The sequence below is a fragment of the Theropithecus gelada genome, chromosome 11, assembly GCF_003255815.1.
Source record: "Theropithecus gelada isolate Dixy chromosome 11, Tgel_1.0, whole genome shotgun sequence".
Classification (NCBI taxonomy): Eukaryota; Metazoa; Chordata; class Mammalia; order Primates; family Cercopithecidae; genus Theropithecus; species Theropithecus gelada.
Window position 1 is genome coordinate 30998874 of NC_037679.1, and position 24844 is coordinate 31023717.

Consider the following 24844-nt stretch of genomic DNA (forward strand, 5'->3'; position numbering starts at 1 on the left):
TAATGAGTTTGAGGCTCCTCTTGGGCAGCCCATCTTGCAGAACTGTCTTAGGTTCAGCATAGGTAGTCTAGGCCTTTGTGGGCCTCACCCTATTCTTTCACTCTCCAATAGCATGATCCCAGTGGCTTGTCTCCTTGCCTGGCCTCCATTCTTAGGAAGCCATTGCTTTCTGGTTATCCTTCCAGGTTGCAGGGCTGTAGAGGTAGGAGTCAAATTGCAACAATTCCTTCTGAGCTTCCAACAGCTGGAAGAAACAACCCTGGAAAGAATTGATTGTCTGAAAGTGCTTAAAGGAAAGGAAAATGGAAAGTCTGTTGACAAGAGGAGAGATTTTTGAGTAAACCAAGAAGTCCTCTCTGAAGGATTTCACTTGACTGAAAAATGACAGACATAATGTTTAATTTCCCCAGTGGATGATGATGGATAAAAATCTTGAAGTTGGCTAAGACTAACTAGAATTGTAAGAAGTCAGAGTGGAATGGTGCTAGGCTGCTATCCTGTGCATGAATTCCCTAAAATCGATTTTGCATTACGTGGCTGTAGTCATAAAATAAAGCAAAACCTCTTTAATTCATACTGATTTGGGAATGTGTTGATTATTCTAAATGATAGGATTTATAATAAATGTCACATTTATTAGTTATTTATACAAAGCAATTAAAATTAGGTGAAGTTACTGAATAATCATGTTAAAGGGATCTGTTTTAAGGAATAGGATAGGATTAATTTGTGATTAAGATCAATTACATGCAAATGATGTTTGAAAACCTAAAGGTATTGTTCACAATATCAACTTGCTCAACTAAGTTATTCTGCTTACTTAGTGGAAAGGTAAACTTTAGCCTGAATTTCCACACATCCTAAATTAGTACAGCCCCAATTTAATGAAGTTTTACTGTAAGCACAATTTGTTTCTGTCTGTGTCATCAAGATGGCCATCCTAGGATAAGATTTACATATGAATTGAACACTGAATAAACACCACAGTGATTTTCTTTTAGGTCTTCTGCAGCTAATTTTCAGCACTTTGTTGAATAACTTAATCTCTTTTGTGTTTAAGGGATTTAAGGACAATGTCTATCGACAGAGAAGAAAGTATTTTGTGGATGTGGCCATGGGTTATAAATAGTAAGTACCTGTATAACTCTTTCTTGTCACTGGCTAGTTAGGAAAAACACATGCTGTGTTAAACAAACCTGTCATCTCTTCACTTTAACTTTTGCAGAAGGCAGGCGTGAACCATTTTAAACACTCACCAACTCTGTAGGCTCTAAATGCCAACATTGATGTTTGACATCTGGGTATAATTGTAAAATAATGAGACCTGCGGGCCACATGCCAAGAGCTACATTTACACCATTGTGTTCCCAGCTCCACCAACACAAAGACCATTTCTGTGCACTCTGCAGGTCTCAGAAACTGTGTTTTCATTTTAATTTTACTTTAGCCTTGACTTTTCAGTAACTCCCTTCAATCTCCTGCTTCCCCAATGAAAGTAGAGGATTCAGCAAGAATGGTGAAAGGGCTCATTTAAGGAGCCGTAATAGAAAAGACATGTGTTTGCTTTACATGGAGAGGAAAATTTCCTGTAAACTGCAGGGGTTATGGATGGAAGAGGAGGACCTCACTTTTCGGGGTGAGGACTGTGCATAGTACATGATGCTATGTGGTAGTGACAGGATGTGTTTGCGATGTTGTATGTTGACTGTAGGCCACGTTTAGAAAAATGCAGTGGTGGTTAGGCCTGTGTTTGTTCTACTCACGCTAGTATAACTCATAGATCATCACAATGCTCTCTTTCCTCTGTCTGGTATGGGATCAGCTACAGGAAACTTGTCATCAGAACAAAATGTAAATCCATACCTCGTAAGGGAAAGATTCGTCCTACCCCAATTGAGAGTAGGTGTGAAACTTACTGTCCTGAGAGGCAAATTTGTCATTGGTGAAAGTTTAGGACATTATGTACATTATAGAGGGTCTCAGTATGGGCTTTTTTTATAAAAAGGAATTTGACACACAGGTGCTTAAGACTGATGAGAAGATTCTTCATCCCACCTCTCACTGGGCATCCCTAGCTTCCTTTGATGCTTAGGTGCTCTTCCCTTCATCCTCCCAAGTCCCAGGCATCCTTCCTCTTTTCTCTACCACATTTAGGAAAACCATATTCTTGAAAACCAGGACCACATGGCACATGCCCTTTCACATATGCCTATTCTCATCTCCTCTGTTCTAAGCACCTTCCTTGCCCTCTCTACTGTGACTTTCCATATCTTGCAATATCAGCATGCACTTGCCCTAGCCCAAGCCCAACCTCAGGCTCCCTTCTTACCCTCAGTACCACCACCCCTGTAGCCCCATCTCCCAGTGTTTCCTGATTAAATTGCCAAGAGAGGACTCGGACCAGCTGAGCTCACGTTTTCACCGCAGGCCCTGATAATGGTTGTGAGCCTGATGATTGGCTCCCCCTGGTCCACAGGCTTCTTCTGTGGAATCAGGTCATGACTGTATAGGTGGATCCTTAGAGGCGGTGTGGGCAGGGCAGTTTCTTTGTAGCATGACCTGCCAGAACATGGTAGAAGCTCAATACCTGGCAGAGCCTTTTCCCTTAGATAAAGTAGATTGCTTTGTCACTCAGTCTGCCTCCTGAGTAGCTGGGACTACGGGTGTGTGCAACCATGCCCAGCTAATTTTTTAAATTTACTTTTTGTATTTTTGACAGGGTTTTGCTGTGTTGCCCTGACTGTTCTCAAACTCCTGGGCTCAAGTGATCCTCCTGCCTGGGCCTCCCAAACTATTGGGATTATAGGTGTGAGCCACTGTGCTTGGCCAGAAATTGTATTTTATATGTGGATGCTATATGTTTTATATATATGTGTGTGTGTACGTGTGTGTGTGTGTATAAAATGACATGATTTCAGCTGGGTGCAGTGGCTCACGCCTGTAATCCCAGCATTTTGGGAGGCTGAGGCAGGCAGATCTCCTGAGGTCAGGAGTTCCAGACCAGCCTGACCAACAGGGAGAAAACCTGTCTCTACTGAAAATACAAAATTAACCAGGCATGGTGGCAATTGCCTGTAATCCCAGCTACTCGGGAGGCTGAGGCAGGAGAATCGCTTGAACCTGGGAGGCGGAGGTTGCAGTGAGCCAAGACTAAGAGACTAGCTCAAGTGTTACTTATTTCTTCTTGATAGAATTCAAAAGCTAAACAAAGGCAAGCTGATGTTGTGGTGATACAAGTAGAATATATGAGTCAACTAGTTTCATGGAACTTTGATAATGAGGAGTCATTTGGTTTTAAAGAAAATATATTTATATGGAGAGGACAGAAAATGAGCATATAGTCAAAATGATGGAAAGCGAGGTTCTCAAAGGGTTAACAAGATTTTGCATTTGCCACCTTTGCATAGCTAAAGAGTAAAATGAAGGTGTGATATCTGTAGGGAAAAAAATAGAAAATGGAGAAATTGATGGACATTTATATAATAGAGGGCTGGATGGAGCTGGGGCATTCCAGGATCTGGACCCAGTTTAGAGGGTTGGGGAGTGCTAAGGTTCAAGGGGCTTGACTCTTGGTAACTGAATGTTCAGGAGGCCAAGAGAGCCAGGAAATGGCCAATTCATCATTTTATAGTGAGAAACAACCCTCAAAGGACTCACAAAACCATCCTTATAGTCATGATAGCAGAGGAGGCAGGACTATAACCTTAGGCTACTTGGTGGCTGCAGAGTCAAAGCAAAGGATATTTACCTAACAGAGTTTAGAATCCAGGGCATTATAGCCCTCTCCCCTGGATGGTGCTGAGACCAAACTGACTAGACAGGATAACGGCAGGCTTAAAAACTGGGGCATTGGACTCCGACAGTCTCGGCTTATATGCACTCCACTGCTCCGAGCTCGGTGTGCAACCTCATTGTGCCATGGCTGTTTCATCTGGGAAGTGTGCCCAACAATAGGACCCATTTCACGGGGTTGTAGTAAGGACTAAAACAGAGAATGCATGTGCTGTACCTCACACAGAGCCCAACACATGACCAATGATTGTAAATGTCACTTACATTATTAACACATCTCCCCCAACTTTTTCCACAGGCTGTCTTCCATTTCCAGTGGACCTACTGTTTTCTTCTTTAGTGATGTTAATACCATTGTTTATGTGCCATTTTATCAAATAATGTAGCTCAAAACATTCTTGGAAGAAACTGTTTAGTTTCCCATTGAAGGGCTGTTGCATATACAGAAGCATTTTGTGTTGACCTACATTCCTCTTTACAGAGAGATTTCATAAAAAGCAGTCATATTCCTCCCCACTCCCTTTTTTTTTTCTGCACATGGGAAGCTGCCAAAATACTAATAACAGATTGCCAGTACTTCTTGTGAGTGGATGGACCAAGGAAGGTGCCTACCAAAGGTAGTTAAATCAGGAAAGCACGAACCCAGGACTTGTGGGAAGTAGAGCCAAAGATCATTCCTTAATGCCCTGTATGCTGTCATTGCTAAGGTTTCTCTGAGTGTGAGTTTGAGGATGGATAAGAGAGAGACAGTCCTGTGTGTCACTTGTGGGCTCATGTGCCTGCTGTGGTGCTGGCGGGGGTGGGGCACAGACACTGACAAATTCCACGTGGGCCTTCGCAGTTGTGTCCAGGCTGCCGTGTAGCAGGTAAGGTTTCCCTTCAGTTTACAGGAGACAGGGATGCAGTTTCTAATTGAAATAGGTCTTTTTCTAGTGCTGATGGTTTTCTGAGTACATGAAGGAGAATGATGTGAATACCATAATTACTTCAAATAATCTCATTTAAGGGTGCAACAACCTGATTTTCCAAACTGACGTTTAGAACCACTTTGTCCAAGGAATGGATCATTTGAGGTTGGGGTCGTTTTGAAAAATCCGGCATAGGCGGTCCTCACAAATATAGTTTGGTGATAAAATTAGGGACCATGCTGATGGGGAGAACAATTCGATTCCCTTCCCTGCTGATCATTAGTTAAGACTTTCTGGACAATGAGAAGAAGTCAAACATGTGGTCAGAAATGCAGAGAAAGATGGAGTATGGATATTTTGGGGTTGTAATAGGGGTTGGCAGGATGTAGTTTGAGGTGTCTAAAGGTAAGGAGAAGGGAAAGAAATGAAATACAGAATAATATATATTGAAACCACAGCCAAGAAGCCCTCTGGGGGATTCGTGTTGAATACTATATTTTCTGTGATATTCTTGAAAGGATAAAGCAGGGGGGAAGAATAAACACAAGCAGAGAAAAATGAAAAAATTCCACTCTATGATGAAAAAACAGCAGGCTCAAAGTCTGTATTACCATGAGCCCGAAAGAGGAGAGGGAGCGGGAAAGCGCCGGCATGCTGAGAACTGTCAATAGATGCCACTCAGGCGAGCTTCTGATTGACAGTGCTGCCGAGAAACATGATTGATTACCCAGAGGCCCACAGCCGCCTGCAGACATGAGTGTGGGAAGGCCTAATTGCCTCACCAATAATAGCACAGGAAACATTCATTAGTGCAAATATCATTCTTCATAGAAGATCTGAGAATGAACACCCTGGATCGAGAGGACACTGTTTCTGAAATCATCTGTGAGAGAATGTCTAACACACAGATCACGCCTCTCCTCCCCCGCCCAAATAAAATAAATTCTAGTATAAACAGGAAAAAAGTACTCCATGATTAGATAATGTGATGTGCATATAGACTTGCAGTTCAGAGGAAATGGAAGTGCGTGGCGGGCAGATGGCATGTGAAGGAAGAGGAAATTGTGACTGCGATGTTGTAGCTGTTAGGTTTGTCTGAAACTGTCCAGTTTTCTGTCTTTGGTGCCTTCATATTTGAACCTTAGCATTAACTTTGCTGCATTTCTGTGGACTTCACAATTACTATATTGTTGGGGGAACAATCAATGATACATTTTTTCAGTTGACTGGAAATAAACACATTTTTCTTTTGGGGGCTGTTACAATGATTATTCCTCAACGATATACATGCATATTTAATTTAATTATATTTTTCGTGGGGATGGTGGTAGTTATTTCAATCCATCTTATTCTTTTGGAAAGAGGCCCTGAGCTCTAGCTTTAATTATGCCACTCTTGTTTGCTTAAAATGATTTTGAATATTATTGTGATTGTGTTTTATTATGAATGTACTTACTCCTGGTTGAAAGTAAGGTAGCACATGAACCTCATGTTCTTCTCACGGGGCTGCTTCCTCTTTGATTTATGTATTTTTATCCATGGAATCTGAAATGTAAATAGGCAACTACAACTGTCAATAGGTAAGGTAAACAAGAGAGTTTCAGCATGTCAGAATTTCCAACTCTAACCTAAATTAGAGCCGGGAAATTCCTTAATTTGCCAAGAAAACTCATTTGATTTCAAATTCAGGGATTCAAATCATCCCTTAACATTGCTTAGCCTCAGTTTTTCTCCTCTGTAAAGTGGAGATTAAAATATCTCTTCTGCCTCTCCTGGGAGTTTGTTTAAAGGATTAAGTGAAGTAAGTGGGGCATTGCTATACAATGTACTTTATTATCCTTATTAAAACAAGAATCAAACACTCTAGACCAAAGGTATGGGGTTTACTCAGACCGCTGACAACATAAAGGCATTGGCTGTATTTCCTATTTTTCTTTAGATCTGAGAGGCAGCGTGTGAAGTTTTTAAGTGTTAGAAGTTGGAGCTGCACTGCCTGGGGTGAATCCCAGCTTTACCATTTACTAACTGAGTGACCTGGGCAAATTGTTTAAATCTTCTGTACCTCAGTTTCTTTATCTGTAAAATGGGGATAACTCTAGTACTACTTTATAGGATTGTTATGTGGATTACATGAGTGAATATAGTAACAAAACTTAGAACACTACACGTGCTATATAAATATTTGATAATATTGTTATTTTCTCACTTCAAATGACCTCTTCTTTTTGTCTGTCCTCATGCTCCAAATCATTTTATTACCCTTTGGTTGCCAGCTGTCTCCACTCCCCTTGGCCAAGGCTTTTGTGCAATCCTGACTTCTGTCTGATTTTTACACTATATTAATTATTGCTACATAAAAAACAATCCCCAAATTTCGTACCTTAGAACAACAAACATTTATTATCTCACATAATTTCTGAGTGTCAAGAATTTGTGAACAGCCTAGCTGGAGGGTTCTAGATTAGGGAACCCTAATGTAGAACCCTAATCATAAAGCAAACTGTTGACCAGGGAAGCAATCATCCAAAGGCTTGACTGGGGCCGGAGGACCTGCTTCCAATATGGTTACTCACAGGGCTGTTTGCAGAAGGCCTCAGTTTTTAGCAACATGGCCTCTCTACCAGGCAGCCTGAATATCTTCAAGATATTGTAGCTGGCTTCTCCCAAATCACGTGATCCAAGAGAGAGAGCAAGGCAAAATCTATAATGCCTTTTATAACCTAGCACTGGAAGTGACACACCATCACTCTTGCTGTATCTGTTAATTTCATAGATCAACTGTGCCACATTGTGGGAAGGGAGACATTAAGAAACTTACTAAAGGTTACACAGCTGATCGTGCCACTTGCATAAAACACCAGGTATAGATGCTTCAAATTCCTTGGAAATAGAGCAGTAAATTGAAGAGTAGAACTGAAGCAAATATTTATAGTTCTAGGGTCATTTCCTGGATGGCCAGAATAGTTTCTGAGTAAGGTTACTTTTAGAGGTTTCAAGAATGCCACTGGTAGAATCTAAATGTCCGCTCAAAATTCCACACCCTTTTCTTTTTTGTTTTCTGAACAACAACAAAAAAAGTGGCTTTAGCAACTTCCACTTGACACAGGTGGTTTCATACACAAGCTGGAAATAACAGTGACAGAACTAAGTGACTTGCCATTTGTAACAGTTATTCTCCTTACAGAATTCTCAGCATATTTGAAATGCACAATCCTTGTAGTATTCAATATACTTAGAACTTTATGGACTCAGAACTCAAACCAGCCCTGTGACACTGCAAAACCATGCTGTTTCTCGCAGGTTGTTGGGGACATCTGCCAGGGTCTGGCATGGCAGTAGCATGTTTCCATTCCATGTGCTGATTTTTCCCTCTCTCCCTGGCCCCATGCTCTTCTCCTCCTACCCAAAGCCTGACCCTCGTGAGACATAGAATGAATGGAAATAAACACAGCTGGGCTGGGGCTTGAAAATTAATTGCCAGGAATGTGTCACTCTGGTTTTTACTAGCTGCTAGCCTATTTATTTCTTGATTTTTTTTGATTTATAAAATTGCACCCTTTGTGATTCATTTGCTCTGAGTGTAAGTACACAGCTAAACAGAGACCCTAAAACAAAACAGCTCCAAAAGAGAACTAGCATATTTGAAAAGTGCAATCACCAGCTCAGCAGGCACCTTCAATTTGGGTGAGCTTGTGAATATTCTACTCAGCTCCATCAGAGAGACAGAGAATTTTCTTCTTTTACATGCAGTGGTGGTGATGCTAACCTTCTCTTCTCATCAAAGCACAGAAGGGCATTTTCTTTTTTTACCCCTCCTCTTCCTGCTTATACCGCCAAGTACTACATGATGTCAAAACAAAGCCCTTTGGGACTGAGATTTGGTAACATACAGTGCATTTTAAGATATTTGAGTAGATACGTAAATATGGAATGGATGTGCCTTGGAATGAACATACTGGATTTCCAAGCCAGTATCTCACTTCTTAGGAGGTCTTCTCAGTTTCCTCTTTCACTAGATGACTCAGCCATAGGTCTGCAAAGAAAAAGAAAGAGATGGATGATCAGAGACCAATAAGAGTAGACTGCAGACTTGGAGTAGAGCTGTTTTGCTGCCCTGCCTCTCGCGCCCTACTGCTCAGTACTGAGCGAACTGGGGTTTCTTCCGCTTGCAGGGAGCTGTGACAGTTTAGCTTTGTGTCTGAACTAGGGGATTACTGCTGCTGAGTTTTTCCTAAGAGGCATTTGCAATTATTGCAACTTGCAGAAAAATAACTGGGGTGGCTTTACCTCTCCACCTTTCCAGAAATTTCAGTTGACCTTAGCATTTCTCATTTCATGAAAGAAGAGGCATGATTTATGGATCCTGCTTGGTTTCAGAATGTAGCTTAAAGGAATACATTACTAACAGGAGTTGTGAGTGCCACATTACCTATTTTTAGATAGGCGAATCTTAATTGGAAACATAACAAGTAGAAGGTAGAGGAAGAATGGAAGTGAAGGTTATGCTTTCTTAACAGGGAAAAAACTTAACTGGGGGGTTGCAAGTTTTTCTTATTAATGATGTTTTCCTCATCAATTTCATTGACAGATAGTCACCTTGATGAATTGTAGGCTCTACTGTGATGTGAAACCAAGCTTTAATTTTTTTCCTTTCTCTGCCCTTTTGAGAAGAGGCACCTTAGAAGGCGAATATGTTTTCTCCCTGACTGAGCTAATTTTATCCCATTCCATTATCTTCCATTGATTTGCTTTCCCAGGTTTTGAATGAAACTGAGATATATGTGGCTCTTTGGGTACTTTGTGACTCCTGCATAAACACCAGTTGTTGATGCTTTAATTTCTCTGAAATGAAGCGGTAAATTGAAAAGTAGAACAAAACCAAATATTTGTAGTATTGGGGTCATTTCCCAGATGAGTAGGATAGTTTCTGAGGAAGGTCATATTAGGGACTTTTAGAGTGCTTCTCTTGTAGAATTCAAATATCTTTCTCTGCCCAAGATGCCATGTCTTTTCTTTTTTAAAAAAATCTGCTTAGCAACTTCCATTTGACATAGGTGGTATCCACACACAGGTCGAAAATAAGACCAATCGAATTAAGTGACTTGGGTTTTTATAAAGTTATCCTTCTCTTTACAGAAGTCTTAGCAGATTTGAAATGCACAGTTCTTATAAGGATTTAAAAGACTTCAGGCTTTATGGGATAATCATTTTCATGCCAAACGTTTCTCTCTACCTGAAGAGCAGCTCAATGGCTGAAAGGAAGGGAGCCTGAGAGTTGCAAAGAAAGACAAAAGGGAAAATTGATTTGGAAAATGTTTCTCCTTTTTGCTTTTTGGGCTTGGTGGGTTTTTTAGATGTGTGTGAATGCCTCAGTAGGATGCTGTCTGATTATAGTGTGGCTCCCACAGCTGTGGAAAACATTAACGCAGTATGGTCCTGTATCACTTACTGACAAGGACAACAGTTGCACCAAATTCTAATGTGTTTCACAGGGAAAGAGGTATGAGTATTTTTACTTTAAAATGATTTTCATGAACATGAAGGATTTGAATTACTTCTACAAGTCCTGCTTGAGAGGTGAATGGTTTACATGGAACAGTGCTGTTTTGTCATCTCCAGACCTGTTCCCAACCCTGCAGGGAAGTGATGAAATTTTATTCATTTTTATACACCTGGAGGAAGAGATTCAACCATATTGAGTACCTATTAGGCACTAGGCACTGGCCAGGATGTTTTACAGATGACCTCTCATTTGATCCTCACGATGTGAGAAGCCTTACTTCCCTGTTTTGAATGAGGAAATGGAGGCCAAACCTTGATGCTGGGTCCGTGTTGGGTACTCAGTACATTGTACTGATATGTATTGGTCAAGAGTGGGGTCTCTAGAGCTAGCCTTCCTACCTCTGAGTCCGCACTATTCTACTTACTAGCTGTTTGATCTTGGACAGATTATTACATTTGTAAGCCTCAGTTTCTTCAACAGTTAAGTGAGGAGATGAATAGTCATTTAGTGACTCTGTAAGATAAGCATTTTATGACATAATCCCTGTAATGAACTATTATAGTGTTGTTATTGTTACAGTGAAATGGGTGGGTGAATAAATGAATGCCACTATTAATTTTCACAGGGCCATGAGCTGTAGGATAATCACGCTTCTTCATCTATCACTCTGAAAAAGATCAGGGCCTAGTAGTTAACTGTGTTCTGTCCCTTTCAAACAAGGTGCAAGATGTATCTGATGAAATCTGTGGCTCTTAGAGACTCTACCTCTGTGACTCTTCATTCTAGTGGCCCAAGACTGTTAGCTGCTATTGGCGACTGGGAATTTTAGCTCTTTTCTGTATCAAGTTTTTTGAGCTCAAGCTCCTTGTGTATGTTGAGCATGCACATATTGATGGATGTTAGATACATTGTTGTTGCTGTTGATATTTAATTTCATGATAGTTTTTGCAGATGAAAATTACTTCTCTAGAATATGAAGAGGGCTTTCTGCCAGGTGAGAAAATGGTGGGAAGCCCTATCCTGTGGTGCACAGGACAAATAAAAACAAATAATTTCTAGGAGTTAAATCTTTGTTCTCCCTGAGGCTCCCTAGGTGCAGTAGTTTATTTTCATTATGTCTCTTGTAAAGGCAGCACCAATATTAACAATGTGAACAAAACAAACTAACGTTTTTGTTTGCTCCCATCTGAAAGTTCCTTAGGGCCCATAGACTCATTTACGAAAATTCATGTGCGCAAAACTCATTTGCAAAAGCAAATAAAATATGTGATCGCAAATGCTCTTTACCTGACTGGCCTAGGGGACTAGCTGAAAATGTGTTTATGCCTTTATATTTACTCTATGGCATGGCTTAGCAGTCATGGGGCTCCTAACCTCCTCTACAGATGAGTCCCCGTCAAGCCACGTATGTCAGCTGACTTGACTGTGTTTTGAAATTTAGGCATAATTTAGATGGTTGTTAAGTTGCTGTACTGATTTGTGAGTTTTTGTTTGTAAAAAAATATTATTAAATCATTGTGCTCTGTAGCCTTGAAAATGCTTTTGAAGTTCATTCATTACAATGTCCAGCCAAGGAAACATCTCTGTATTTGGTTGAGTTTGGACTTTTCTCTCCCTTTGGGTTTACATATGCTGCCTTCTTTCCTGGTGAAAATTTTGGTTACAAGTATGACTGAGTGATGATGTCTAGACAAGGGTCAGGAAAACTGAATTGAGAAAATTAGAAAAAAGGAACCCTTGCATGTAAATTGTACATAGGAATAATTGGAAGTTACCAGAAAGTTTGTTAAAATCCTGAATCTTTGCTTTTTGCATAGTAATTGAAATATATGAGGCAAGACAAATACATATCTGCCAGACTCTAATGTATAACTACTTTTTCCCCAACATTTAAATTTGTGTTTTGCTTTAGGCTGATTGATTGATTTTCTCACTCAACAAATATTATTTTTTTGTTTTGTTTTGTTTTGAGATAGAGTCTCTGTCATCCAGGCTAAGCTGCAGTGGCATAATCTCAGCTCACTGCAACTTCTGCCTCCTGGGTTCAAGCGATTCTCCTGCCTCAGCCTCTCTGGTAACTGGAATTACAGGCACACGCCACCATGCCCAGTTAATTTTTGTATTTTTAGTAGAGACAGGGTTTCACCATGTTGGCTAGGCTGGTCTTGAACCCCTGACCTCAAGTGATCCACCCGCCTTGGCCTCCCGGAGTGTCGGGATTACAGATGTGAACCACCGTGGTGCCTGGCCTGAACAGCTCTGCATTCCAGGCTCCACCGTGGGTAGCAGGGATACAAAAATGAACAAAGCAACAAAAATCTCTGCCTTCAAAAAGTGTGTATCCTAATAGGGAGACACATTTAGCAGAATAATATTTTGAATATTTTACTTTTTGCTTTTTTGCCTCTGGGCATTACTGATAATATTTTATCATAAATTTATTGAGTGTCCTTTATGGTCTGAATTCTGAAGTCTAATTTTATCAAATGCAGGACTCCCAGACTTTTCTTATGAATTCTTGGAAGTCAGTAAATCAAAATTACATTTGTTTTCTGGTTAACCCTTAATTAGAATTCATCATTAACTCCATTTAGTGTGTGTGTGTGTGTGTATATATAATATATATGATTATTTTATATATTATACATATCATATATATAAAACCATATATATTATATATATACTAATACTATGTATTAGTGTATGTGTATATATATGTACTGCCCAAGAGACCACATGTTTTCTTTTTTAAAATATCTGCTTAGTGGCCAGGTACGATGGCTCACACCTGTAATCCCAGCTCTTTGGGAAGCTGAGGTGGGTGGATCACGAGGTCAGGAGTTCAAGACCAGCCTGGCCGATATGGTGAAACCCTGTCTCTACTAAAAATACAAAAATTAGCCAGGAATGGTGGCATGCGTCTATAGTCTCAGCTACTCAGGAGGCTGAGGCAGAGGAATTGGTTGAACCTGAGAGGCAGAAGTTGCAGTGAGCCGAGATCGTGCCACTGGGTGACAGGATGAGAGTCTGTCTCAAAAAAAAAAAGAAAAGAAAAGAAAAGAAAAAAAATCTGCTTAGCAACTTGCATTTGACACAGGTGGTACCACACACAGGTTAAAAACAAGACCACTCGAATTAAGTGACTTGGGTTTTTAAAAAATTATTCTTCTCTTTACAGAAATCTCAGCATATTTGAAATGCTGAGAATTCTTGTTGAAACCCACCAAGCCCAAAAAGCAAAAAGGAGAAACCATTTCAGAGAAATTAAAGCATCAACAACTGGTGTTTATGCAGGAGTCACAAAATACCCAAACAACCACATATATCTCAGTTTCATTCAAAACCTGGGAAAGCAAATCAATGGAAGATAATGGAATGGGATTTTATATATATATGTGTGTGTATATATACACACACACATACATACTGGCAATATTCTGGGCATATATATACACATATATATTAGTATATATGCTTATTATATATTATATATTAGTATATATAGTATTCTGGCAATATTCAGAATATATATGTGTGTGTGTGTGTGTGTGTGTGTGTGTATGTATATATATGTAGTTGTTTTGCTTTGAGACAGAGTCTCTGTCGTCCAGGCTGAGTTGCAGCGGCGTGATCTTAGCTCACTACAACCTCCACCTCCTGGGTTCAAGCAATTCTCCTGCCTCAGCCTCTCTAGTAGCTGGAATTACAGGCACACGCCACCATGCCCAGTTAATTTTAGTATTTTTAGTATTTTTGTATTTTTAGTTGATGCAGAATATATATATATATTCTGGCAATATTTTTCCAGTCTCAGAGGCATAAGCAATCTTCTTGAATACTCATTCAGTATTTGGCTGTACTCTGTAGACACCTGGATGCAGGTGATACTATATCGTGAAGGTGGTACCAACTAATGTAGTACTAGGCAACACTATGGTCACTGGCTAAAAGTGAGAGTCATCAATTATTGATTGAAATTTCTACACACCTGGTGTGACATCTCAGTTGTGAGACGTGCAACAAATGCTTGATAACAATTAATTATAAATTTTGTGATGATGAATTCTTTGTTTTTTTTTTGTTTACTTTTAGTTTAGGTTTAGGGGTACATGTTTGTTACATAGGTAAACACGTGTCATGGGGTTTTGTTGTACATATTATTTCATCACCCAGGTGTGAAGCCTAGTACCCAATAGTTTCCTTTTCTGCTCCTAGCCCTCCTCTCACCCTCCACCCTCAGGAGACCCCAGTGTCTGTGGTTTCCTGCTTTGTGTTCATAAGTTCTTATCATTTAGCTCCCACTTACAAGTGAGAACATGCAGTATCTTTCTTCAAAGGCCCTGTCTAAATCTTTTTTTTTTTTTAAAGGATTCTGTGGTTTTATTGATTCAACACCATAAATTACATTTTAGAAATTAAGATATAGTTTGCACACAGTAAAATTATATATATATTTTATTATACTTTAAGTTCTGGGATACACGTGCAGAATGTGCTGAGGAGTGCTAATTGCTAATGAGTTCCAAAGTTGATGCATTTAATCTCTTATTTGTTTTCTGCAACCCTCAGGTAGAAATGTCAATCAAGACAGAAACACCAAAGGTGGGGAAAGAAAGAAAAGATGAGAGGAACAGTCTATTCCAGGCAGATAAACATCTCTTGAATAAGTGAGGCATTTCCTGCCCTAAGGAACATGTAATGAAATAAAATAGTAAATGAGTTCATTCTTAACTGTTTCTATCAGATTTTCCCATTCCCTTACTCAATTCTCTGTTATCTTCTGCTCTGTTTGGTCCTTGCCACTGAGAAAATCTGGCTCTTTTCAAATAACACAATTGGTGCTGTGTTTCAGACAGTCTTGCCATCTTGATGTAAATACTATCAATTGCAGCCTGTCACATCTTCCTCCAATGAATAAGTGAATTGCTTCCTCACACTGAAGTTTCTCTAAAGATAACACAAGCTGAGAAACTGCATCTCATATTAGGAATTCTAGCAGCAAGGATTCTAGGAGGCAGCCAGGATATAGCATCACAATCGAGTATTTTCCAATTCCCCTAATTTAAAAAAATGTGTAAGAAACATAGCTTGCTGTTAGACCTGATGGAGGAGAAGGAGAAGATCAAACAATAGTTAAATAAAATGAAAGCATTGTTGCTTATTCATCTGGCTGTAGAAAGAACTTCCACAATTTCAGTTTCAGTGGGGTATATGTCCCTGGATTTCTAAGTGTTTGTTAAACAACTTTGGTCTAACAAGCTCCGGACTCACACAGAATAACTACATCTATACCTGCCCTCAACTAGATTAGTCTATGCATTTTCCACTCCCTCTTCTCTGTAGGCACAAAGCTGGTTTTTCAGAATCACCTCCCTGTCTCTAGGAAGAGTGGAGTTTAACCATACAGGGAGACAGATGCCTCCCACAGCCTTCAATATTTTCAAAGAAAGTTCTTAGTCATCTCTGAGTAACATAATCCACTAGGGAGTTTTCCCTGTTTTCAAGTTGACATCCCCATGGTGACCATTTTAGCTTCTTTCTAGTACTGTTGTCTCTGAACGCTGGTTCCGTATCAATGCTCATACAATCTTAGTTTGCCATTCTTTGATAAGAGGGCAGAATCTACAGTGAATGGAGACTACTGAAAGTCCCATTTGTTTTTCTCCAGTAAATTAAGAACCTGTAAATTATAATTTTGGTGGTTGTTGAGAATACTGTAATCCCAACTAACTCCATATAAATGCAGGAGACTCTCTAGATATCCAATTATAATATTTACATATAATTAGTCTGTTGAGGAGTATCATCTTGTAGCAACACAAAATGGTTTTATTTTTCCCACTCTTTACTTTCAACTGTATTGGGTTGAATTCTATTTTCCTGCTGGGAAGCAAGTTCCTTAGCAACATCTAATTTCCTGTCATTTTCAATTATCAGTAATGTCTCGTTTGGGTATTTAAGACCTGGTCTTGTTCATTTAAAACATATTAATCTCAAACTTGATTCAAAGTATCTCCTCCCTCTCCTGCAGTTATTTGGAGTGAATGTGTGGATGTGCATGTGTTTTTTTGGGATTCTCTGGTTCTGAGACACTTTTCCTTCCCTTCTCTAGGACCTATTTCTTCTAGAGTTGGGGGCTGCGAGGAGGGAGGGAGGAGGCTGAGGCCCTTTTACATGCTTGCTGGAATGTCAGTGTGAGTAGGTCTCAGGCCACACTCACCCTGGTTCTGACAAATCCTTTTTGATAGAGTGTTCTCTGCTGAAATGGTGTTACTCATAGTTTTCTTGGGTGAGACCCTTCCCCCACCTCCACAGCTGCAGAAGTGTGCTCTGCCTCCCCTGGCCTTGTCAGTGACATACCATAGCTGGCGCAGCCCTCAGAGCTTCTTCATGACGGTGATGGGACCACTGTGGTGTCTTCTGCCTCCTAAGAACTGAGCAGAACTGGATGGTGTGGGACTTTACCGTCTTTCTCGCAGGCACACCGCATTGGGTCTCACATGAATGTCTAGATTTTGCTGGGCATTAGACTTAATGTTCACATGAACCTTAGATTTCAGAGAACATATGTTTAGGCTCCCCATGGTACACCATCCTCCCAGGCCTCCAGACACTCTCCCAGGGACTGTCAGTCCCCTGCTCTGCAGTGGTGGCAGCACCTGGGGGCCTGGATCCTGCTGCCCAGTAAGGGACCAGTTGGGAAAGAAAGTGCCCTACTCCATTTCTCACAGGTGCGCTCTCAGGGAGCAGCCTGCTGTCTTGACTTTGAGAGGAGGAAAGAAAGTGCCCTTTCCCTCAAACACGGACCTCTTCACAATGCTGAGCATTTCTGATTCCCTAGTACACTGGTGGATGAGGTCTGGGGAGAGTGTGGCACAGGTGAGTATAGGAGGAGTTTGTTGGTGGTAGGACAATTTGTGCTGCCTCTCACCAAGCCCTGTAAGGAGATGGTTGGCTTCAGCTGCTGGGGAATTTCTGTAGGATGTGGAGTCCTTACGTAACTTTAGTTTTCGACCAGAGCAGAGTTGTAGGATGCTGGAATATGACTTCTGTTATATACACATTACAACATGTGCCCACAGAAAGATGCATGATGACATATAAGTATATATCGAAGGCCCTGAAAAGACCAGGGTACCCCTCTCTTACATGATTTACAAAAAACCCACTAACCCATAACAAATTCAAAGAAATACAACACATTCTCATTTTCCCCATGACCATGATTTTTTCCCCAAATGTCAAATTTCAAAGTCCTAAAAAAATGTGGGTGCCCTGCATTCCTGGTGCCCCAAACACATGTTTATTTTGTTGAGGAGCCAGAAAAAACCTCACAGTCTTACTGAGAAGTTTAAATAAGTGAATAAAGATGAAAGTACTCTTTGTGATCCACAAATATATCCTAGTATCATGATGACATATGATTGTATATGAAATTTTCTACATAGGAATACATACACCAAAAACCTTATTTTAGTTTGGTATGTGAAAAATAAGTTGGGATGTGAAAAAATCAATTTTACTCCATCAGTCTGGAGTACAATTTTTCATTTAATTTGTGTATACTAATCATTAAGATTACAGCCAGTCTTCAGCTAGACTGACTACGTTTTAAGCCTGAATCCATGATTTTAGACAAGCAGCTTAATTTCTCGGAGCCTCACTTTCCTCATCCATAAAAAGGAGATAATAACAGTATCTACCTCATGGAATTGTGAGAATCAAATGGGTTAATTCATATAAAAACACTTAACCTTAAACATATGCCTGGCACATAGTAAGCTGTCAAATATCAGCATTACTGTATGCTTATATTAACTACACAGAAAAATGGAAAATTTCTTATTTTTTCTGTATTTTGGATATTTTCAATAGAAATGAAGTAGATAAAACTAGTATTTACTTTGTGATCAAATTGATTTTTAAATATTTACCTTAAAGAGTTACCTGGGGTGTGGGGTTAGAGTGGTATGAGAAATCTGTTGGTATGACCAGAGGCAGACTTACTTCTTACTTGGGTTTAGGGTAGCAGCAGTACATTGCACCGACTTTTAACTCAAAGAGCAGGACAAGTTATCCAGGACAGACAGACAGAACAGTTGACAACACACACGACCACTCATATTTCCAAGACTGTGAGGCTGGAAGTTCATTATTAAGTAACAGACCTATGTAACTCTTTCTTCCTATCCTAATTTACACGTGATCTCTTTCTGCCTCTTGAATATTCAGCTACCCTCTGAAATGCTGCATGTTTGCAGATTGATACTGAAGGGAAAAGTTTGACCTAACGATTCTTCTCAAATGGCTTTTTGTTATTTCCTTTATTGTCCCAGCCTCATTGCTTTCCTACCTTCTGATCATACACAGCCCTTTTTAGGTTTACTGGCTTACCCAATTCAAATAGAGTTAGTTGAATTTTCTGGAACCAGAGGCAGACCATTTATTACTTATTTCCTTCCATCTTTTCTATTTTTGTCTTTTCATTTCAAGCTTTCATTCTACATTCGTCACAGGTGCGAGGTCTTAGAAGCCTTGATCTTCCCAGAAAATATTTGCCGGGTTGTAATTTTTTATTTGTTATCAACAGCCAAATTTAACCAAGGCTAATCTTGTTCTAATTTGGTTTGTGGAAGACCTAGTCTTGGTATTTAGAGAAAGTAAATGTGAATTTCTGTTTTTTTCTTCAGTATGTGTTATTCACTCATCCCTCATGTACTACAATTAATTTTTTTTAAACAAAAATAATTTTGGGGCAGGAGAAACTCCATTTGGATCCGAACTTTAAACAGAAAGTATTTTGCCGAGAACACTGAAGTAGGTAGAGGGCTGAGGAGGAGGAAGGCAGCTAGGGATCTGTTTGATAGCCTATTCCTGTTATTATCCTCTGTCTCATTTTTCTCTACCTCGGGGTGCTCCTGAACCATTCCAGCTCATTGAAGATGCCCCCCTCACTGCAGCAACCCTGAGTGACAGTTGCTCTCTGTGCATGGGTTCCTGTGGTGACCGCCTGCTATAGGCTGGATTTGTAGATTGCAGGGGCACAAATCCTAGTTTTATGTGTATATGTTTGGGCTTCCATATGTTGTACGTGTATATTTGCTAATTGCGGAGGCAGAATTTCTGATGCATGGCCGGGGTGGGAAGTGAGGGCGTGCTGCAGGTGGCTGTTGAGTATGTCAAGAGAGGGTTTCTCAAATCCTAACTGAGTTTCAGAATAGGCCTCTTAATCAGAGGCTAAATTCAGATTCAAGTCCCTCAAGCAATAGCTTACACAAGCACACGTTTGTATTCTCTTCATCCCTGGTTGCATCACAAGGTATGTTCCTTGCCTGTGGCTGCTGGCTGCTATTATATTAGAGCACCAGTTTCTCCTGACTTTCTTTTTATCAGAACCTGCAGGTCCTACCTGGCCAAAAAGTGTCAGCTCAAGTTGTGCCTCCTCCAGGAAGCTCTCTGACCACTTCAGTCCAGCACAACGTCTCAATATTCTAAACCAGTCATCAGCACACTACAGTTTATGGGCCAAATAAAGAAAAGTTTTGTTAAAATACACCTACGTCCATTTGTTATTGTGTATGGTTGCTTTTGAGACATAGGGGCAGAATCGAACAGTTGTGACAGAGACTATATGACCCACAAGCCTAAAATATTTACTTTTTGGCTCTTTATAGAAAAAGTTTGCTGACCTCATTCTACATTGGGGGGCTTAATGTATGTATCCTTCAGCATGACCTGCAGTGAATGCTCCTTATTTTTTGGTTTGCAAAACTTTCATTTTTAAATTCAGCATAGTCTTTCAGTATCTCCCAGACATTCTGGACATTGAACAAATAATCTCAAAATTACACACTTGAAGATTGGGGTGAGTCTGGGCAAGGGACAGAGAGAACCCATAAAGCAATTTTATTTTTAAGAGACAAAACATTTATTTGTTACTGTTGTCAGGTGTTTGCAGAAAATGCTCTCAGAGAATAGTTTTGTACCTAAACCAGTTCCTTCCAACCCAGAACTATTACTTGTTACTGACCTCAGTTTAAGAATATAAATCTTACCACATTTTTCTAAGGATGTGTGAAGATATAACTTGATTAAAAAATAATTTATATGGAAATTCAAATACACATGCACAACATTAGAAGGTTAGCATTTGCTTTAAAAAATAATGCTTAATGGGATCCTTTCAGACGCTCACGTGCTCCACTTTGTCAGGGTCTGACTTGCGATAGGTATTGAGGTGAGAAAATACTTAACTCAGTGATTCAAAGCTAGATTCATTTCGTTTTCTTCTCTCCTGCCTAGTGGTCAGCCCATTCCCAGGGTGGAGTATACTGAAGAAGAAACTAAAACTTGGGGCGTTGTATTCCGGGAGCTCTCCAAACTCTATCCCACTCATGCTTGCCGAGAGTATTTGAAAAACTTCCCTCTGCTGACTAAATACTGTGGCTACAGAGAGGACAATGTGCCTCAACTCGAAGATGTCTCCATGTTTCTGAAAGGTAAGATTTCACACAGGCTGTCTCTTATTAGTCAATATCCTCAATTGCCTTCCAAGGACACAGGTTGTAGCAATGGCTCTTTTTCCAAAAGAGGAAAAATAGTGATTTAAAAAAATAGTTGGCTTTGAGCCAACAATTAGCTGTGACCACCTGTGGGAAGCAGAGCAGGGACTCAGCTGCTTTTGCAGCTCTGGGGCTTGCTGAAGCCTCTTTGTGGCTGGCTGCTGTAAATGTTAAGGCCCAAAGGATATTTACAAGTTCAGCTCTGAGCTTTTTCTGATCCAGGAGCTGATATGCTGGGCTATATGAGTATGAAATGACCTCCAAAGGTGCCTTTTTTTTTGCATTGTTAAAAATTATGTACTGAATGATGAAATCTTATGGATAATGTTGAATATTAGTGGCTTTCCTCTGGGGGAAATCAGGCAACTGTCAGAGGCGTTTGGACCAGAGCAACTCCATCTTGAATACGGGCTGGGTAAAATAAGGCTGAGACCCCCTGGGCTGCATTCTCAGGAGGTTAAGGCATTCTAAGTCACAGGGTGAGACAGGAGGTCAGCACAAGATACAGGTCATAAAGACCTTGCTGATAAAACAGGTTGCAGTCAAGAAGCCAGCCAAAACCCACCAAAACCAAGATGACGATGAGAGAGACCTCTGGTCATTCTCACTACTCGTGAAACACTAATCACAAGGCATTGGCGTGCTAAAAGACACTCCCACCAGTGCCATGACAGTTTACAGATGCCATGGCAATGTTGAGAAATTACCCTAGATAGCCTAAAAAGGGGAGGAACCCTCCGTTCTGGGAATTGCCCACCCCTTTCCTGGACAACTCATGAATAATCCACTCCTTGTTTAGCATGTAATCAAGAAATAACCATAAAAATGGGCAACCAGTGATCCATTCCACAGCTCTGCCTATGGAGTAGTCATTCTTTTATTCCTTTACTTTCTTAATAAACTTGCTTTCACTTTACTCTATGGACTCACTTTCAATTCTTTGCGTGAGATCCAAGAATCCTCTCTTGGGGTCTGGAATGGGACCCCTTTCTGGTAACAAAACTAGTCAATCAATTAACCAATTGATCAATACTTTACGTTATAATTTGTGTGTCAGGGATTGTACTTGTTGCAGATGTTACACTAGTGAACCCAGTGAGTCATACAGTGACATCATTTCACACTCTACGTGGATCCCTTCACTGACAACACCTCCTTGGAACAACAGCTAGGAAATAGGCTTGTGAGGGGTTGGGGGAAGAGGCAAAGTTTCATGGTGGTCCCGCTTCCTCCTCTGTTTTTCCTTGTGCTTAAATCCTTGGATTCTCTGCCTTTTCTCTCTCTTCTTTCAAGTGCTATAGTTCCAAAAGCAAAAACTTCATTGCCTGCTCTCTTTCCTGGAACTTGCTTTCTTGCTTGTCTTCCCAGTTTCTATCAGTACTGTTTTCTCTGCACTCTTCAGGCTTGCCTATAAGGACTCCTCTGAATTCCTACCCACCTGATCCCCCAATCCCATACTCAGTCCTTCTTTGTGTTAGTGTCCAATTATAGCTGTAACACATTACCACAAACTTTGTGACTTAAAACAACACAAGTTATCTCACAGTTCTGGAGCTCAGAAGTCTAAAATCAGAGTGTTGACAGGGCTCATTCCTTCTGGTGGCTTCCGTGCCCTGGCCTTTCCGAGCTTCTAGAGTCCTCCTGCACTCCTTGGCTCGTGGATTCACCTTTCCATCACTCCAACCTCTTGCGTCCATTGTCACATCTCCTTCTCTGACTCTGACCCTCCTGCCTCCCTCTTATAAGGACTCTTATGATTATATGGGCCCCACTCAAATAATCTAGGACAGCCTCTCCGTCTCAAGATCCTTAAGTTAATAACATCTGCAAAGTCTCTTTTGCCATGTAAGGTCACATAGTCACAGATTCAGGGGATTAAGATGTAGGCATTCTTTGGGGGCCATTATTTAGCCTACCACAATCTCTCCCTGTTGCCACTTATGGCTTCATGACATGAGGTAAATCTGTCCTTTTCTTTCCATTCTACTGCTACCACCCAAATTGAGGTCCTCATCATTATATAACCTTGATGCCTATATTTTCTTCCCTTAACTCTCCACTGCCCATAAACATTACTTTCCAAAACATTACTTTTTTTCTGACATCTCTGCTCAGAAACTATCATTGGCGGCCGGGCGCGGTGGCTCAAGCTTGTAATCCCAGCACTTTGGGAGGCCGAGACGGGCGGATCACGAGGTCAGGAGATCGAGACCATCTTGGCTAACACGGTGAAACCCCGTCTCTACTAAAAAAATACAAAAATCTAGCCGGGCGAGGTGGCGGGTGCCTGTAGTTCCAGCTACTCGGGAGGCTGAGGCAGGAGAATGGCGGGAACCCGGGAGGCGGAGCTTGCAGTGAGCTGAGATCTGGCCACTGCACTCCAGCCTGGGCGACAGAGCAAGACTCTGTCTCAAAAAAAAAAAAAAAAAAAAGAAACTATCATTGGCTCCCTCTTGTTTTCACTGGGACTGGCAAACTTGTTTTGTAAAAGGCCAGATGGTAAATATTTTAGGCTTTTTGGGCCAAGAGGCAAAATCAAGGCTATTATATAGGTACTTTTATAGCCATTTAAATGTGTCTATTAAAAAATATAAAAACTGGCTGGGTGTAGTGGCTCACGCCTGTAATCCCAGCACTTTGGGAGGCCAAGGCCAGTGGATCACTTGAGGTCAGGAGTTCGAGACCAGCCTGGCCAACATGGCGAAACCCTGTCTCTACTGAAAATACAAAAATTTTTGTATTTTCTGTAGTCGCAGCTACTGGGCCTGCAGTCCCAGCTACTTGTGGGGCTGAGGCACGAGAATCGCTTGAACTTGGGAGGCAGAAGTTGTAGTGAGCCGAGATCGTGCCACTGCACTCCAGCCTGGGTGATAGAGTGAGACTCTGTCTCAAAACTAACAAACAAAACTATTCTCACTTACGGGGTGTGCAAAAACAGGCAGTGGGCTGGATTTGGCCTGCATGTGATAGTTTGCTGATCTCTGTTTTACACGCTCAAGTTTGAACAGCTCAGCCTCAATCCGAGGCCCTGACCCAGGTTTCCAAGTTAGTTTCCTGCTGCAACTGCCCTGTACAAACCCTCTGCCCTTGCTGTGGGCTCTCTTTACCTTTGCTGAAACTCTGTTCCTTACTAGAAAATTTCATCTCTTCTCCACCTACTCAAATTCTACCTGTTCTTCAGGACTCACAGCAAATCCTGCCTCCTTCATGAATCTTGATCGTAGCAGCCACCATGATCTCTCCCACTCTGATTTCATTCTGTGTTATGTGTGAACATCATCTACTATGTTTGTTATTGAGGAAAAGAGATTGAGAACTACTGATCAGTATCACTTAATTAACACCTAATTACATCATGTCTTACGTTGTTGTTTAACTAGACTGTATTCTCCTGTCTCGTTTTTCTTTGTTTCCCACAGAGCTATATGCATGTTACCTCTTTACCAAGAGCTCCTTATATGGAGATGGTTTTTTACTGCATTGTTCCCCAAACCCCAATAGTTAGAATATCATCTCATAAATATTGCTATATTTGCTCCCCCAATTAATATTCTTATGAGAGGCAGTATGGTCTAGTGGCTTGGACCATAGACCCTGGATGTAGAATGTCAGGGCTTGAGTCCCCACTCTGCCCCTTCCTAGCTATGTGACCTTAGAAGAGTCACCTTAACCTTTCTTGTCTCTGTTTCCTCCTCTGTCAATGGAGATAGTAATTTTATCTACCTCACAAGGTGGTTGGGAGGAGAAATTAATTGATATACCTTAAAGGCCTAATGTGCCTAACACACATTAAGCATAGCAGAGTCTTAGCTATTTCTTTCATTATTGTTTTCCACAACCCTTGGTGAACTGGATATATATCGCCTAGTTTGTATCACACACTGGCATGTAGATAGTATGATTTCAGTATAGGTGTCCTTATGTAATTTCATTGACTCACTTTTAAAATACCTAATTTATTTAAAACAGAAACTTTTAAAGCAATGGTATCTACAGATTCAAAGTTCTTGATGTCATGGTTTTATATATTTTTTAATTCACATAAAAATAAAATACGTAACTATTAAAATAAAAAATGT

The 24844-nt window shown here is 40.6% G+C and overlaps 1 protein-coding gene across 1 annotated transcript in view; it reads left to right on the forward strand.

Moving 5' to 3' along the window:
* The window catches only part of TPH2 (tryptophan hydroxylase 2), a 91621-nt gene that overhangs the window by 10613 nt on the left and 56164 nt on the right, over positions 1-24844 (forward strand). The window contains exons 5-6 of the mRNA XM_025402950.1: positions 1061-1128; positions 20506-20702. Of these exons, the coding sequence (XP_025258735.1) occupies positions 1061-1128; positions 20506-20702 (265 nt within the window). The remainder of the gene's footprint in view (positions 1-1060; positions 1129-20505; positions 20703-24844) is intronic.